The 19,565-nt window shown below is 33.5% G+C and overlaps 1 protein-coding gene across 3 annotated transcripts in view; it reads right to left on the bottom strand.

Annotated features, from left to right (window-relative positions):
- The window catches only part of LOC113515687 (calcium-activated potassium channel slowpoke), an 86,710-nt gene that overhangs the window by 35,104 nt on the left and 32,041 nt on the right, over positions 1-19,565 (bottom strand). For all 3 annotated transcript variants that reach the window (XM_052893446.1, XM_052893445.1, XM_052893444.1), the window contains exons 2-3: positions 1,244-1,305; positions 128-224 (exon numbers count right to left, since the gene is read on the bottom strand). In XM_052893446.1, coding sequence (XP_052749406.1) covers positions 128-224; positions 1,244-1,305 — 159 coding nt within the window. The remainder of the gene's footprint in view (positions 1-127; positions 225-1,243; positions 1,306-19,565) is intronic.

Genomic DNA, 19,565 nt, shown 5'->3' with positions numbered 1-19,565 from the left:
TACACATACAAACAGTCATACATACATACAAAAACTATGCAAATACAAAATTAATGTATGTTGTAACAAGAGAAATTTCGGCTGCGTTATAAGAGATGTAATATAACAAAAAAAGACAACAACTTACTCTTATAAAAAAGTAGACCATAAAAAATATATTGAAGGCGAGGTCGATCTGCTGCGTCATATTGCCACTCCATTTCTGGCATCGCTCCACCTCCTCACTGGAAATAGAGGAATGCGTCAGGACCAGCTAGCGTAGTCATATTAATAAAACAATAATATGACATGTCACGGAGAAGCAATATCTAAGGTGAGTTACTGCGACCACATACGTGTAAGAATTCACAATTTTAATATTACCGACTGACTTTTTAACTGTGTAACTGTTTTGAAACTTCTTTTGTATAGTGCTTTAAGATTTAACTGTCAAAATTTGAATTGATTTTTCTTTAAATTTTGAATTATTTTTACATCTCGGTTTCAATCTGAATAATGTAAAACTATACAAATGTTTTAATGTTTCAATCAATTATGTGTCGTTCAATAAATTTGTGATCCTTTACTGTAATATTATGATTTTAATAAATTAATATTGAATACCATTCGTTGGCAAGTGCCACATATGAAAATAGGTGACTGGATCAATTATTTTTTTAAATGTTCACAATTTTAGAGAACGGAAAAAATGTACATGACAATATTTAAATGGGTTTCTAAAAAAAGTTTTAAAAAAATTAGAGCGATTTTGATTAATATCTTATATGGATTTTAAACGTGTTTAACCTTATTTCAAATATTTAAATTTATTTCTGATAGTAATAGTCTAATTAAGGTTTTAAGACGAAAAAATAAATTGTAATCCAAAAAAGATAACGTGCAATACAGCTAGTGATGAAATAAAAAAGCAATTATTACTTATATATTACTGGAAGTTATTGCTGTTTTATTTTTTAAATACTAAATTATTCATTTTGTTAAGTGCATACAATTTGACATTTATATAAAGTCGCAAAGTGCACATAACAGTCAGTCATTGTAAGTGTTAATATGTGGCCACAGCTTGTAGCTGTGTGGAACAGAAGCTAAACATTTATGACTATTGTTAGCAAAAAAACAGTTGGATCACATTTATATAACTTGAACTCACGTATTCCTTCAATTGAGCGGTGTTATAAGACGTTATTAAATTAATATTTTAGCAAATGAATGAATGATATAATAATAAAAGAATGTGATTTACCTGGACGCGTCAATGAAGTAGATGATAAGTGATGCTATACTCAGGATGAACACCAACACTACCTGGAAATACAGAAATCATTTATTTAATTTAGGAATTCAAAAGTAACAATAGAATAGTACATGACTGCAGTGGCCAGCAACTGAGGCATTGATGGACGAACGTGCAAATGTGGGCCGAGGCGCAGCCGAGGCACACATATGTGAGTCCATCAATGCCTAGTTGTGGCCAAGGCTTGTATAGTACTTTTCTCAAACAATGCGCGGAAATCAAAAACACAATTTTACTTTTTAAGTTCAACGACGAATAACGAACAATAATAATTTTTCACGCGCTATAATGTTCCTTTGTTTTTTTTTTTCAATAAACAGCTTTCTATTTGCAAGCCAGTTCGAAATTTAAATAAAACCTTTTATCAGTTACCTCCTTGGTAGCCATGTTTCGAAGTAAAAGGTCATTCCATTTTTAAATTACAAGACAGATATGAGTTTACATAGTAATTTATCTGGCCGCAAAACACGACAAATATAGATTTTCATACAACTTTTGCCGGCCGCTGCCCGCATTTATCTGGCCAGTACGGCAATTTTGATTTATCTCGAAGAAGATTGTCAAAATAATGCTCACATTTCCAAGCATGTTTGAGAAAAATACATTATTTACATCATATCAGTTGTTAATTGTCCACTGCTGAACATAGGCCTCTTCCTATTGGGGGGGATTGCCACGCTTGACAGGCGGAATGGCAACCGCAGTTAAGACTTGGTGATGTTTAAAGAGGGACGCTGCTGCCCATCCCTCGACTATTAAAATCGCTTAGTCGCCTCTTATGACGCCCACAGGAAAGGAAGGGGCGGCCTACGGGACCATACGGCGAATGAAGTATAACTGTATTATTTTATATATTTTATTGACAATCAAGTCTACAGTTCATCTGATGATATTTGATTACAGAATATAAATAAATATTATTTATTGTTCTTTCCAAAGGATTACAGAAGGAAATTTAGTAAAAATACAAAAAAGAAATACATAATAACAATATAAAACAACGAACATCTGCAACACCAGGAGTCTCATGTTTGCATTATCTCCCCAGACAAAGGCCAATGAATCATATCAATAGCTACAATTTCGCTACCACTTGCATGAAATAGAATGAGATAGCAACGACCAGCATGTTGATCCTTCTCACACATTAGTATACAAGATTATTCTAGGTTTTTTATTATAGTAGAAGATAATTTGATTTTGTAGAAAAAAAAAGTTTGTTTTAATAATTATAATTATAGAAAAACTGCGCGGTTTCAGAGATGTTTCCTCCCGTGAACACTCAGGTTGTGGAATGAGCTCCCTGCCGAGGTTTTCCCAAGAGACTACAGCATGGGGTTCTTCAAAAGGGGGGTAAAGAGGTTTCTTCAGGGTTGGCAACGCACGCGTAATACCTCTGGTATTGCAGGTGTTCATAGGCTACGGTAACCACTTACTATCAGGTGGGTCGTATGCTTGTTTGCCACCTCAGTGGTATTAAAAAAAACTTAATACTTAGTGAAGTCAGACAATTAAATCTAAATACTTATAAAGTGACGTATTGGATATGTTTGTATGATATAATTATGAAGTACGATGAATCAGTTCGATTATACGGTCATATGAACGGCTAATTCGCTGTGACGTCACACGAGGATGAATAAGGATGAGGTAAGCACTCAGCCGTCTGAACAAACAGATATTATGCCATCTTACTGAGTCTCAGATTTCTTTTGACCGCGTCTGTGAGTGAGTAGGTGGGTAGATGCGAAATAAACAAAGATGGAAAATATTCCATTTACGCTTATTTCACAAAGTAACATATAGTAACAATGGGGAAAAGGTTTGTTAGTAATGGGGTCTAACTGCCTCATTGTTAGTAATATACCCTATTAGGTCGACCTCCACACGGTTTTTCCTGGAAGTCATCGTGGAATTGTTGAATTTGTTACGATGGGTCAACTGACCTGCTCTATCCTCACCTATCATCCTTCATGCTCTGCCAGCATATATCGATAGACTACGCGAGGTTATCATTCCATTTTCACCCATTAAAAATATATGTATGTATAACTGAGAGAATAGGTAACTAGAGGGAAAGGTATTATTAGTAATGGGGTCTAACTGCCCCATTGCTGGGGGGAAAGGGATTGTTAGTAATGGAGTTCGACATTGCTAGCAATATCAGGTCGACCTCCACGTGGTTCCCCCTGGAAACCATCGTGAACAATTCTTGTTGAATTCGTCACGATGGGCTAACTGACCTGCTTCATCCTCATCCATCATCCGTCACTGGTGCCCTGCCGGTGTATACCGATAGCGCGGGTGGAGTTACCATTCCATTATCACCCATTAAACTGCCCCATTGCCAGACTTCATAAAAAAAAAAAAACTTTACTTACTGTTTACACTTGTATTCAAGCAAATAAAGTTGTCATCATATATTAATCATCATTGTCATATCAGCCTTTAACTGTTCACCGCTTGTTTAGGGGGTTTTGCCAGTAGTTGCCACGCTTAGCAGGCGGATTGGCAACCGCAGTTAAGTTTTCCAGATGTTCTAAAAAGGACGCTGCTGCCCATCTTTCGCCCGCCCTTAGTCACCTTACGACACCTACGGGAAAGGAAGGAGTGACCTTTTCTATGCCGGAACCACACGGAGATTTCATTCATTAATTATTGTTTTTATTCGAAAAAGCTTGAGAGAACTCACAATACTATTATATTATTATTCATAACTACTAACTCTACAATTATACTCATTACTGTTTTTTTTTTCATTAGACAAAAGAATTTTCATTAATGTTAAACACAAATATATGACCAGAGGGAGACTTTGTACAAAAGTCCTTTGTTTGGGTACCTCTGTCCCATTCGTGTTACAACCGTAAAGCAGTTGTATTTGCATGGCTGTGTTTCTGTTTAAGGCGTGGGAGATGGTGTGGTACTGTTCATGTCTATAGGCGACGGTTACCACTTACCATCAGGTGGGCCGTCAGCTTGTCTGCTATTCTAAGTTGTATAAAAAAAAAAAACAAATATATTAGCCATACAAGCATTTTTATGTACTCTGGACTTTCTTACTGCTAAAAGATGGGCCGTACATATTAGCATATGAAAGCTTTAGGCCCTCTATTATACGATAAAAGTAGATATAGAGCCGATGTGTACGCATAATATTATCATAATATTGACTTACAAATTTTGTTAAATAATATCGTAAAGCTTAGATTTTACTTGCATAATATATATTAGAGAACTGCCCCGTGTCAATTGGTGTCAGCGTAGAATAGGCCATCCCTTCCTTTCCCGTGGATGTCGCAAGAATCGTTGTCAACCCGCTTGACAAGCGTGGTAACTACTGGCAAAACCTCACAAGGGGAAGGCTTATGGTCAGCAGTGGACAGTTAAAGGCTGATATGATGATGATGATGAACTGCCCCGACTTTGTATTGGTGCAATATCTGTTCGTGTACTATGTAGTAGTATTGGAATAATACTTTAAGATTGTATCCCAAAGGAAACATGATTTGAAAAATCCTTTAAAAACTAAACTACTTAACCAATTTTAATAAAAAAAAAAAATATGGGATTAATCTGGAACTATATTTTCAACAGACAAAAAAAAATATTCCGAAATAGTCCAGGGATCTTAGAATAATCGGGAAACACATAAAAAGGAAAAATAAATATTCCTACGAATAGTTCCCTATTCGGATATATAAATTCGGATTTATATAAAAAGGATGTCCTATCTTCTTGTTTTTGAAGTCGGTTACAAATGATTGTATACATTAAACTACTTTGAAATAATTTTATTTGACTAAAGATTTTGAAACATCAAAGAAAAAAGTTTCGATGTTTCCGCAAGTTTTCACTTAAGTGCTTCCCGGCCTGGTAAGTGTCCAATAAGAACTTAAGCTATTGTTGCACATGTGGGCAGTGAATGTTCTAGCGTCCGACATAATACCACTTGTTAAGTTCGACTCTTTTGACTTGTTATTTTTTACTTGCTATTCGGTCCGGCTTCGTATGGGTGAATAGTATTTTCAAAAATAATATATGGAGAACTAGCTTTTACTCGAGAATTCGTTCGCGTGATCGGCATTAAAAGTAGTCTATAATCTCGACCATAAGCTTTACTTTAACGACTTATAAAGTGCTATGAGGTAATAATCAAACAAACTGATTTTCATGTTTATAATATATATTTATAATGTATATAATATATTAGGAAGTACGTTTATTCGCTAGTAATGTATCTTTTTATAGATGAAAGAATTTTTAAAATCGAATCTGCAGTTTTTAAGTTCATCCATTACAAACACACATTCAAATCTTTGTTCTTTATAACATTAGTTTAGACTAGTTTTTACCCGCGAGCTCGTCCATATTTCCGGCATATGTTCACTGACCCAGATAAAAAGTAGACCATGCCCTTTTCCATCTCGTATACTACGTATATACAAAACTTTATAGTGATTGATTAAGTCGTTAAGTCGCTAAAAGGATGTCATACAATCAAATTCAATTTTAACATGGGGAAAGGGATTGTTAGCAATGGAGTTTGACAGCCCCATTGCTAGCAATATGCCTTATTAGGTCGACCTCCACGTGGTTCTCCCTGGAAACCATCGTGAACAATTCTTGTTGAATTCTTCACGATTGGCTAACTGACTTACTTCATCCTCACCTATCATCCTTCACTGGTGCCCCGCCAGCGTACACCCCATTGCGCAGGCGGGGTTACCATTCCATTATCATCTATTACAAAAGAAAACTCAATTTCACATTGTTTTTAACAAGTGACCGTCCCTGATGCCGTTCACCAGATGACAAGTACCTAATTATCGCAGCCCAAGGGCAGTAACCACACCAGGGGTGTTGCTAATGCGTTGCCGGCTTATATTTATTTATTATTTTAATTATAAAGGTGTGGGAAATCATAATAATCGTGCATATGATTTGCCTGATCATAAGTGGTCAGCGCAATCTATGCAATACTAGAAATATTATTCACGGGTTATCAACCTTTGGTACGTGAATGACTCATAGTGTCCAATATTTTGACCACCATATTTTAGACTTCAAACCGGAATGGAACGTGTACCGAAGCTCGAAGGCAGAATTAAAAACGAACCTTGCAAATGATTTGCAACAGACTTTCTGTCATAAAATACTTTCTTACAAAATAGCAATAATTTGAGATCGTGTTCCATAAATAAAACCGACTTTAATCTATAAGTTTACCCTTTTAGTTAAAGAAAAAGAATTTTCCAAATTGCTTTATAAGTGATGGAATTTGGAGGCAATAAACATAAAAACAACAAAAAATACTACCGGATTCAGAACTACCTTCTATATACTTTCTTTTTAAAAATTAAAAAAAAAATGCATTGAAGGTAGTGTTTGTTATTTGAAAAACTTAAAAAAATCTAATGTAGCAATTGATGTTTTGAGTCGAAGTCTAAGTATATTTATTTCCGTTTAATACTTTGTATGTTTCTTTTATGTTTGTTACCTCATAACTATGATTTGGAAAAATCTTTTTTTACCCGAAAGGACATACACAATGGTCCCATAGAAATATCAAAATCGGTTTTCTTGGGGGACACAATCTTAATTATTTAAATCTATACATACTTATTAACCTGAGTAATGAATGCCTTATGTTTCCGTGGCAATGTTTTGACTTCTTGCCCTAATAGAGCGGCAGTCACGATACAACCTATTTACCATTGGGCTTTATGAGGCAAAGGCACGCCAGTCCCATAGGAATGCAATTGCAAATAAGTGTTCATGTATTGGTATTTATATTCATACATTTGTATTAAAACAACATTGACTTTTATTATATTATTTATTAGTATAATATTCCATAGCTTTCATATACAATTTAAGATGCATTCCACCCAAAAAACCGACTACAATTTTGATAAATCAAGTTATTTTTATTTAAAAACTGTACTACTCGATTCGAATTCATTTTGATACAATTTCTATGTGATCAACCTATAAGTATTTCCTTTCAAATAAAAAAAATAAAAGAATTTTCCAAATAGATTTATAATCAACGGAGTTATGAGGTAACAAACGTAAAAATAAAACACAACTGAATTGAGTACCTGCTTCTTTATGAAGTCGATTGAAAATAATATATATTTAGTGCTTTATAAATACAATCAATAATGGATTTTAATTTTATATATTTAAATTATATATTTGAATAGATAGATAGATAAACACTTTATTTGAGCCATTTATGACACACGTAAATTAACAAATGAGTTTATACAATCAGATTATTTAATTTTTTTTAAATATAAAACAAAAGATAAAGTATGGAAATATGTTTTCACCAAGTGTGTTGCAGTGACCCAAATAGGCTACAGCTTAGTGATAGTCTTGCTTAAAAGCAAAGCACTGATTTTCAGCTGCAGCCTGAAGTTAGGCTACACGGACGCGTACAACAAACCCAGAGTGTAACCTGTGTAACCAATTTAATATGTTAAATGTTGAATATGTTAAATAGATTAAACTGCGGTTGCCAATCCGCCTGCCAAGTATAGCAAATACAGGCAAAACTCCCCTTATAGGGTAGGCTTGTTCAGCAGTGGACAGATAACGGCTGATATAATAATAATAATCATCTGAGAATATTCTGGCATTTGCTTTATATTTTAGAGGTTATGTAAAGCATCGTCCAGTAAGCTACTTCGGAGGCCTTCGTTTGTAATGAAAGTGGCTTACAAAATCCGAAGGGCAATCAACTTATAAGTATGTATAACAGATATCATACAAGTGTTCATAAACCTCACGACATAATCTGAACATCCATGTCAGTGGAATATGGGAGCATAGTTCTCACCTCGCATTTGTTATTAGATTATTACAGAGTGCAGAGTCAGACTAAAAGGATTTACGGTAACAGTAAGGTAACGGTTTATATCCAATTATATGGTAGTGATGCCTCGCGCCGTCTCCCAAGGTTATTTCCTTGACTTAAACCCTCGGCGAGGTGATCATAAGATATAGACGTATAGGTAATATATGTCATTTATTAATAGGTATATAAGAAGTACTCTATGTAGTGATGGATTATAAATACAATGTCATTATTAGAAGGAGACTTTATATAAAAGTCGTTTGCATGGGTACCTCTGTCACATTCGTGTTTCGGCCATGAAGCAATTGTGTATGCATAATTGTGTTTCAGTTTGAAGGATGGGATGTGGTAATGAAATTACAGGGTACAGAGGCATGTATTATAGAATATCATTATTAAGGTCAAGTACCTACTTATTGATATTTTTTTATTATACCAATTATACTTAGAATGAAATATGTAGGTATCTACTAATAAATTTATATCAATTAATCAATATGAAAGGCGTCTATTATAGATAAAATGAGGTTGTATAAGTGAATCATATTTTTTTATTTATTTGATATTTATACATGCAGCAAAGTTTGAATTGCCGAGCAATTCAAACGTTTATCGATTTTTGATGTTGAGTGTACCTATCGGTAGATATCACTATTGTACGTACTGTAATTTGTACCTCATAATAAATTTATACCAATTAATAAACATTAAAGGCATTTACTATAGATAAAAGCAGGTTGAATACGTGAATGACATTATTAAGGCAGCGACGTTGAATTGCGAATGATTCGAATGTTTATTAGTTTTGACGCTGAGTGTACCTACTTATAAATATTATTATACTTAGTGTTATTTCCCTCTAATAATACATTTAAGCTAATTTATAAACAATTAAATCGTGCTTAAGGTATAATCGAGTTGACTAAACGAATACGAGTATTTTTCACGAGTGATACTATAATCGCTCGAGTACGCCGAGTGAATCGATCATTTCACAGATCAAAGCCGATGTTTATCGAATAGCCAGCGCTCTCGGAAAGAGATCATTCCAATTAAATATGTGACAAGCTAATACATTTCGTTTGATCTTTCATTCTGGATTCTGTATGTGCAACTAACCCGGTTTGCAACATGACAGTTTTCTGTTTGTATTTGTTCATGTCAGCTACAGAACGTTGTGGTTTTGATTAAACAGGTATAAAATCGAATCGAAAATGAGTTGACAAATAAAATTTTATAAGCCTTTCTCTAAGGGGAATATTGTCAGTAGTTGCCACGCTTGGCAGGCGAGTTGGCAACCGCATTTAGGCTTTTAGAGATGTTTTAAGAAGGACGCTGCTGCACATCCCTCGCTCTCTCTTAGGCGACTCTTATGACATCCACGGGAAAGGAAGGGGCGGCTCATTCTATGGCGGAACCACAAGGCAAAAAATAAATTTATCAGTGGAAAATAAAGTAGGAAGTTATATTTTTGTATTTAAATATTCATGGAACGACTAAATATTTGAAATTAGTCGTTGTTTGTACAAAATCCTACTATTATATTATAAGCGTTTTTCAAAGCACTTTCTCCCACGCACGACCACGCTTTGGAATCATCTTCCAGCAGCAGTATTTCCGAATTGATACGACTTTATAAACTTCAAGAAAAGAGCATATTCCTTTCTGAAAGGCCAGTAGCACATCTGTAATGCTTTTGGTGTTGCGAGTGATCACGGGCGGCGGTAATCACTTACCATCAGGTGAGACGCATGCTTGTCTCTCCTCTGTGTTATAAAAAAAGATGCGGAAAATTGCAAGATTGGATTGATGTTTGTTACTCTTTAACGTTTAAAATACTGAACATATTTGAATGACTTTTAGTACATAAATCGGTTATATTCTAACTTAATACATAGGATAGTTTATATATTGATTAACGCAAGCGAAGCCGCGGGTAACTCATAATTAATCCTATTCAATATTTGTTGTTGTTTTATGACTATACTGCGTGAGATGGAAAGTTCTAGATTACCTATAAAATCGAAGCTGTACAACACGTGCTAGTGTTCATAAATTTAGATATTGTCCGCATCTTCAGATCTAAATTGGCTTAAGTTTACATTTTAGTATTTTGTTTATATCTCCATTCTGTTGATAACATTAGTAAAGATATAAGTACGTATAGTTTCCAGGTATGATTTTTTTTTCTGTTTCTTACTAATATTGTTTGAATGAATGAATGAAAACTATTTATTGTTCTTTTCAAAGTTTAATACAGATTATAGAGATTAACTTTGTATTCATAAACAAAACGAATAATTACATGCATAAAAGCAAGATAAAGAGTCAATAATGGGCGGTCTTATCGCTAAATAGCTCTCTTACAAGCAAACTTTGTTTGCTACCTTATAACGCTTTATTGGTTCAACAAATTGTCATAAAATTTTGTATACTCATACTATTTGGGATGGGAAAGGACATAGGCTACTATTCATCCCAGTAACGCGGACGAAGTCGCAGGAAAAAGTTAGTAGATTATAAATTAAAAAAATGTATGCAGGTTTAGCAAATATTGTAATATATAATATATACATACATACATATATACATAAAAATATAAACAAGTTCAGAAATTATTGTTCTTAATCTTGATTAAAATTGAGATAATAATATTCATATGCTATCAAAAAGGCAAAATTATTGAAAATTGTGTCCCCTATAAAAAAAAAAAATTGACTTCAATTATGCTCAATCATCATAAATTTTGATCTAAATATTAAACTATTGGATCAATTATTACAAAATATCTGTGGATCCAATCTGTACTCATATATCCATTCGTATAAAAAATCAAAATCGATTTACAACTGAGTTATGAGGTACAAACTCAAAAAAAAAATACAACCGAATTGAGAACTTCCACTTTTTTTAAAGATGGTTAATAAAAAAAATTCTACATTAGCCAAAAAACTGTTTTATAAAGTCATCTGCCACATAATTATTAGACAAGTTCATGATTGTTTAGAATATAAAAATTGTGTGTCTAAAAATACGCAACACGTGACTGTCATGGTCGCATAAAATTGTAACGACTTTCGGTCACTATAAAATTCTTTAAATTCCATTAAATCATAATAAGCATTTTCAGACAATTTATTGCCTTGGAAACCCGGGCGAAGTCTTCATATCATTTTTGGTAGTCTTCATGATAACTGAGAGCTTTGAGTAATAATAACTTAACATGCAATATTTGTTGTGACGTTTTTTTTTATGTAAGAAAGTGGTAACCGTCGCCTATAGACATAAGCAGTAACATGGATATAACAGAGTATACTGTTTCGCCCATGATACTTCCATGCGTTGCACTTCCTGTGGACGCAGGTGTTATTCCTCTGTACCCTGTAAATTCACTGCCATATCCCTCCCTTTAAACCGAAACATAGCCATGTAAACACAACTGCTTTACGGTAGAAATACGAATGAGACAGAGATGTCCAAACGACTTTTGTACAGTCTCCCTCTGGTGAGTCTCCAACTGACGTGAAGTTGAGTGAGTAATGACACTGTAGAAAATACCTTTCGAGTTAATTTGCATATTGTAATTGTTATGCAGTAGTTATTACCATGGCTGTTACATTGGCCATATGGCTCCAGTATAGAATAGGCCATACCTTTCTTTTGCGTAGGTGTCGTAAGCGACGACTAAGGGCAGGCCAGGGATGAGCACTAATGCCCCTTTTAAAAGATCTCTAAGGCCTAACTGCGGTTGCCAATCCGCCTGCCAAGCATAGCAACTACTGGCAAAACTCCCCAAGAGGGCTTATGTTCAGCAGTGGACAGCAAATGGCTGACACTATGATGATTTATTACCAACTCTTTACCATAAAATTGGCTTTTTATTACCACTAAAAACGTTCTTTCTGGATTGTGTATATCGCAAAAGAAAAAGTGATGTAACGTGACAAGTCTGATAGTGACAAATGATGAAGGGCTATTACATACAAAAATAAACATTTTTTTATGCTCTACATTCCGTGATGCCATATTGTAGCAAAGAGAATATTACACTGTGAACTAATTATGTTTTAGATCAACGTGAAATCCTGGACGAAAAAAAGGTTTCCACTGTGCCTACAGCTTTTACTGCGTGATTTAGAAAAAAGTAACCTATATGTAAATTTAGGATAATACCTATAAATTTTGTCGATAATGTATCAAAAGGAGGCAATGGAGCAGAGAGAGAGAGAGAGAGAGAGAGAGAGAGAGAGAGAGAGTGAAGGAGAGAGGGGAAAAATTTTCACACTATATTGTTTTGGTATCGAAGTTAAAAATGAAAGAGATAGTTTACAGAAGATGTAGTATCTATATATTGAAAAAAATACTAATTTATTACTAATACACAGAAAGAATTGCTCGAAAATCCCACCGTGACAGGACATAATAAGCTCCTATACAAAGGCGACGATTTGTTTTACTTACATTCATAAACATGATAAATTGATGCCATAGTTTCTAAAGTCACCGGGTTTGGTCGCGCGTGTTAAAAATTCAAAGAATCCGTTTTATTTTTAACATATCGTTTGTCATTGTGGTGTGCAATATAGATTTTTGTGTCACTGTTAAAATAGATGGCTTTTGCCGCTTGTAGTTTGAAGAGTTCGGAGCTAATATAGTTCTTTTGTTTTTTTATTATTTCCCAAAATATGTGGTAAGAGCGTGCCCTTACTAGAAACCGAAAGAAGCTTAAAAAAGACATGTATAAGAGTACATAAGAGCCTCATTATGGATAATAATTTTAAATGCCATTGACCTTTGTATCAGTCTCAGACGTTCGAAAAATTACATAGTTTAAAATAAGTTTATTTTTTATATGTTTTAAAACCAGCAATCTCGAATGACGTAGTGACTAAAATTCATTACAATTAATCGCAACTTCCGTGATTGTTGTAAGGATGACTTGGTTTTTGTTGAATATTTTGCTGACTAGCAAATAATTGCTGGGTATATAAGTAAGTAGGAAGGTATGCATTTTTGTGCACACTTTTTGTGATATATATTTGAATAGGTAGATTGAGCGTTAAGATGATATTAGAATTGTAATATTTAATATCGTGCTGTGCTGTAGAGCTGACCTTGGTAGTGTAGTCATTTAACATACTGCCTCATTTTTTAACAGTTACAAGTTCGATCTTATACCATTGCATTATGAACCATACAAACATGAGCAAATTCGTCTTTTGTATTGTTTTAGATGTTATATATATATATATATATATATATATATATATATATATATATATATATATATATATATATATATATATATATATATATATATATATATATATATATATATATATTGATTTAAATATATTAGAATTTAAGTTTATATTGATTTTCAGTATAAGTATTACGCTGTTATTTACTATAAAATTATTTGAATAAAAATATTGAATGAATGAATAAAATGAATGAATGAATGAAAATTCTTTAATGTTCCCTCCAAAAAATGATACAGATTGTAAAGATTAACAATATGTACACAAACAAAATAAATACTTAAATACATAAAAGCATGATAAAGAGGCAAAAATGTGCAGCCTTATCGCTAAATAGCGATCTCTTCCAGGCAACCTTATATATATGATATTCGGAGTTTATATGAATTTGCTATTAATAATTTAATGACTGGAACAAAAGTAATATACCTAATTATTATATATAAACAGTCTCGTTTGTGGCGTAGTTACGTTTTATTTTATTACCATAGACACTCCCACCATACCGCGTTAGTTTAATCGGCCGCGTCTTCGCCCAATGCTTGCTAACCCGTTACATGAGTGGACTATATTTAACGTGCTATATTTAAATCGTGTCACATAACGCGACATCTCGACTCACTACAAATGTTACATGAAAATCGACCTTATACGTTACGCGATAATGACAAATTTACTGTTTACCAGATTCACCTGAACAACGAGCTTTGTGCATTTGGTATTGTGGATATTAAAATGGTATTCGCAAGTCACGTTGAAGGAGGTCTTCTCGTATCCGATAGTATTAAAACCTTTTGTATTTTTTCTCTGATATTGTAGATGTGAAAGTTTTTTTTATTGGGTGATAATGGAATGGTACCCCGCCCGCGCTATCGGTATACGCTGGCAGGGCACCAGTGAGGGATGATAGGTGAAGATGAAAGCAGATCAGTTAGCCCATCGTGACGAATTCCACTAGAAATAACCATAATGGTTTCAGGGGAACCGCGTAAAGGTCGACTGGATAAGGTGTATTGCTAAAAGACCCCATTACTAACAATCCCTTTCTCCCAGATGTGAAAGTTTTTAAAGATGTTTGATGTTTAAAGATTGGACTGGAATTTATCAGACGAGCGCGTTAATTCCTAACATAACACATCATAATATCAGCCTTTAACTGTTCACTGCTGAACATAAGCCTCCCCTTGGGGGGTTTTGTATGTAGTTGCCAAGCTTGGCGTGCGAATTGGCAACTATAGTTAGACTTGGGAGATGTTTTAAGAGGGACGCTGCTGCTCATCACGCGTCCTCCCTTAGTCGCCTCTTACGACCGCCACGGAAAAGGAAGGGGTGGCTTATTCTACATCAGGACCACACGGGAACTTAACATATTTAACTTAATTTACTATTATGCGAGTAAAGCCGTGGGAAATAGCTAGAAGGTTTATCGCATATAATCGAATGTGTTTATATGTAAGTAGCACGATACATATGTCTTCAAATGCGTTATCTAAATTTATTTATGCAACTTTGAATTTTAATTTAACTACCGTCAAATTTTCACAAAAAAAAGTTAAGCAATTTTATTGCAGTAAATAAGTAATTAGTATTTGTCGCATTTTTATGTTTAAAATAAATAACAAAAGAGCTTGTCTGAAATTATCCTGGAACGTAAACCAAAAGTGTAGACGGGTTATCGTTTTTATTCATTCATTTTTAACCATAATAAATTTACATTAAAAACCTTTTTTAATGGTTAGATTAAATAATAATTTTATTCAATTAATATCTAATTTATTTTATTTTAGACAAGTTGGTTTTCAGGCTTCTCCTGGCTGTGCCTCTGGAAGCCATGGTGGTTAGTTTGTGATGAATTCATCACGATGGGCCAACTGACCTGATATCCTCACTGTTACTCGTAGCCGCATACCAACAGCGCAATAGCAATTTCCATTCAATTTAACATTAACAATTCAAGACAATTATATATAAATTATAGTATTAATAAAATTATATAAGACAATAGTGTTTAATTTTGAATGGAAGATTTAGGTAGTGAATCATCGGATGTTACTTAGTGCATAACTGTGCTTTATGTTTGCAATCAAATCATGTAATGACTCACGTTCGACAAATACAGGTATGGTTTGATTCGACTATGTATACCTATGTATGTATATCTATTCACCACGAATACTCATTAAACAATACAATATAATATGTATTCGACAAAAGAATTGTGAATATCCGGAATCTACCAATACATTAAACGTGAAATTGTTATTAGTTCTTGTTTACGTTTCGAATCCAGTGCATGACAGTTTACGAGCCTCTCGCGCGTTTAATGTTTGATTGTCAATTAATTAATTATTATTTCCTGTCGATTAGCCGCCATTTTTGGAATTGATTGCCGCCTTTTTTTAACCGAATAAAAGAATCTAACAATTTAATCTTTTTATTTTTACGTAAATATGTTCCTAATGAAATAGATCTTTTTTACTTTTGGACAGCTCAACCAATTGTTATGAAATTTAGTACATAGAGACTTATACAATTTATATATTTGGGATGGAGAAGGCGATAGATTACTTTGTACCCCGATCAATGAATATATCTCGGTCACGTGTATGAAGTCGAGGGTAGAAGCTAGTAATATTGTTAAAAACTTGAATAGAATATATAAATTTTGAAACATTAATTAATATGAGTATGTAACAACCCTAAATTGAGCCGGTAGTGTATTCGCTGCCAATTGGGAATGACCAGATCTCATTACAGTACAGCGTCATGCTGATAGAATTCCACCCACAATACTTCTTTTTACTTCGCAAAAGATTCAGGACAATAACACGAATGGTCATTATCCTTTGGTTCTAATAGGAATAAAAATAAGTTTAGTTATTGAGGTCTCTTTGTTGTTAGTTTCTTTTGAAGTCGTTTGGGAATTAATAATGTTATTGATCCTAAACAAAATTTGTTGTGCATATGATGGATTACGAAGAGAAGAGAGATTCTTAATTTTAAATTATAAGATTATTGATATCATGAATGTGATACCTATGGTGTTTGTATATGCAAATTAGCATTTCAAATAAGCTAATGAAAAGTGGTAATTGTTACCTTTAGACATGAACAGTACTATGGACATAGTAGAGTTTACTGTGTCGCACATGATACCAATCATGCGTTGCCATTCCTTAGGATTTGGTGTTATACATCTGCATTCTGTAATTTAATTACCATATACCACCCTTCAAATACAAATATAGCCATGTAAAAAAACTGCTTCACAGCAGAAACACGAATAGGACAGAGGTCCCCAAGCAGACAACTTTTTTACAAAGTTTCCCTTCAATATTATCAAGTATAATGGGCTCTGTAGACGGTCAAGCAGTTTGAAAAGTATGAATATATTGCAGCTTGTATATAAGACAAAGTATCGAGACAATTACATTAATTGCTTGGTCCTCAAGCTAAGACACTCTGTGTTATGAGCAATCAGACAGCAAACATCTTAAGACATAAACCAGAACATCCAGACCCAAGGCTATTCAGAAAAAATAATTTCCTAAATTTGTTTACTGATCGGTATAAAAAGTAACCTATATTCTTCTCCATGCCATATAATAATAACATAACATAACATAACCAAACTTCATAGTGACTGGTTAAGATGTTAAGACGTTATAAAGTAACAAACAAATTCACTTTCATATTTGTAATATTAATAAGGATGTAATACAAGTTTGTTTGTTATTTCTTGGTGTCTTAAGTCTCAATAATTTAATGCCTTAATCTGATAAATCAAACATAATTATGAAATTTAACAATCATTTAGTATTCCTAAAGAAGTACATAGACTCTAATAAGGTAGCTATATAAATTAAAAGCTATTCAAACGATTTTAACTATCATATATAATTTTTGTTTTATATAAGTAAGAATTTTCTAAAAATATTTCTATGGTACGCGGTAACCATTAAAGCCATATTTCCATGAAACGCGGTAGTTATAGAGCAGCTATTATGTTTCATCAACAAATGGTACACTCTGTATTTTCCCATTGGCGAGCAAACGTTTATTTTATTTTCACTCGGCTGCGACACAGTTGTTTTTGTATTTATTTAGTATTGTATATTATTTTGTCATACAAAACGGGAGACATTTTAGGGTTAATGAACCTTTGCAAGACAATGGAATGGTAACCCCGCCTGCACTATCGGTATACGCTAACGGGGCACCCGTAAGGAATAATAGGTAAGGATGAAAGCAGGCCAGTTAGTCCATCTGACAAATTCCACAAGAATTAACCAAAATGGTTTACAAGGGGTATTGCGTGGAAGTCGACCTGATAGGGTATATTGCTAGCAATAGAGCTGCAGTCTATTGCTAACAATCCCTTCTTTTCTCACATTTTAGAGTTAACATACATTGGAGCTATTGTAGGAAATATTGCATATTACAGTGTGATCCCGGCATAGAATGGGCTGCCGCTTCTTTTTCTATGGATGTAGTAAAAGGCAACTAAGCAAATTCAATGTTCGAGAGACCGGCAGCAGTGTTCCTCTTACATCACCAAAGCCTGACTATGGTTGCCACTGCCACCGACCTACCAAGACTAGCAACTACTGGCAAAAACTCTCTTATGGGGGAACCTACGTTTAGAAGTAGACAGTCAACGACTGATACGATGATGATGATGATTGCATTTAAATAAAGAACAGAACCCCTTATTTAAATGCATTGGAATTACAGTATAAAATGGAAGCCATTAGTGTCCGTTTCAGAGAGGCTTCTCTACCAATGAGACTGGTTGTTTTCACCTAAGATACACGATTAAAAATTTAAGGTATGGATATCCTCCTAAGCTAAGACTGCCAGCTCTTATTTTAGTATGAGAGGCCTAATATTTTGGCGCTTTTAGATTTTTCATTTGTTAAATTTCTGTATTTAATATATTCTATAGTATAGATACGATTCTTACCCTACTACAAACTTATTTTAGCTATTGTAGTGTTTTATCATTGTTTTTCAAATTGAGAATAACACGCATAAGAAAAAGACAAAACATACGATGAAGTTAAAATAACATTATGAGAGGTTAGATGTTTTTATGAATAAGAGGAATAGTTTTACGTGCGGCTAATTGATTTTGGTTTTGCTCTGTATTTTTAATGTAATATTTTAGGCTATATTCTTTTTCTTGGGGAGACCACTGCCCAGTAATTTAATAGGCATGGATTATATATAATTTTTAGGGATTTTCGTTGTGAATAAATTATTTTCTATCAGTTGTAAAATAGTCATATTACAAGTTTTGCTTAGTTTAAGACGAGATGGCATTGTGATATGTCGAACAAAAAAATTAATGAACGAATGAAATGAATCGATATCTCTCTCACTCACACACTGATTTCGTAATTGTGACAGTCACAAAAAACGTACAGTCAAATTTTCACCTGTTATCTAACATTTATTATAATACATCATATATTCAGCGCGTCATTCAGCAGCACTATATAAAAATGCAGATTAGTCGGGACGTGTGTCACACGTTATGGGAACATAACGTCATACGGAAGTGGTAACAGTCTGTCGCGGCAACGAAAATAACAATATGAGACATCACGATTAATATTAAGCGTCCATTTTTAAGCGATTTCAAAAGGGTGGATATTTTCAATTCAACTATAAGAAGGCGATATCTTAGATTATATAGATAGTATCTCCATACAAATGCTTAGAGAAAAGTGGGACAACTTTTTCATACAAATTTGCGTGATAAATAGTTATGAGTGATTCCTTTATAACTTACATATTTATTTTGTCTTATAATTTTTATATCTTTTTAATGCGTAAAAACTCAATTTATTTATTAAATAATTAAATATAGATTCATCAAGATACATTGTGTTCATAAATAAATTGATAAAAAAAGTCAGCTAATTGTCAAATTAGCAAAAAGTAGACCCGTTTTTTGAGACTCGACGCTCTATCTATATAATCTAAATACGATATATACAGCGATATTTTTATTACATTTCTCTATAGTATCGCAAAAAATATTACTAATATTATTTTTGCAATATATTTATGTTATGCCTTATATACGAACACTATAGATATTTTCACTTTTCGGGTTCTCAATGTTGATTGGAAGAAATCC

The sequence above is a fragment of the Galleria mellonella genome, unplaced genomic scaffold (assembly GCF_026898425.1).
Source record: "Galleria mellonella isolate WM207_F2 unplaced genomic scaffold, CSIRO_AGI_GalMel_v1 utg173, whole genome shotgun sequence".
Classification (NCBI taxonomy): domain Eukaryota; kingdom Metazoa; phylum Arthropoda; class Insecta; order Lepidoptera; family Pyralidae; genus Galleria; species Galleria mellonella.
The sequence above is the reverse complement of the archived record's forward strand: the minus strand, read 5'-3'. Positions and strand labels throughout refer to the sequence as shown.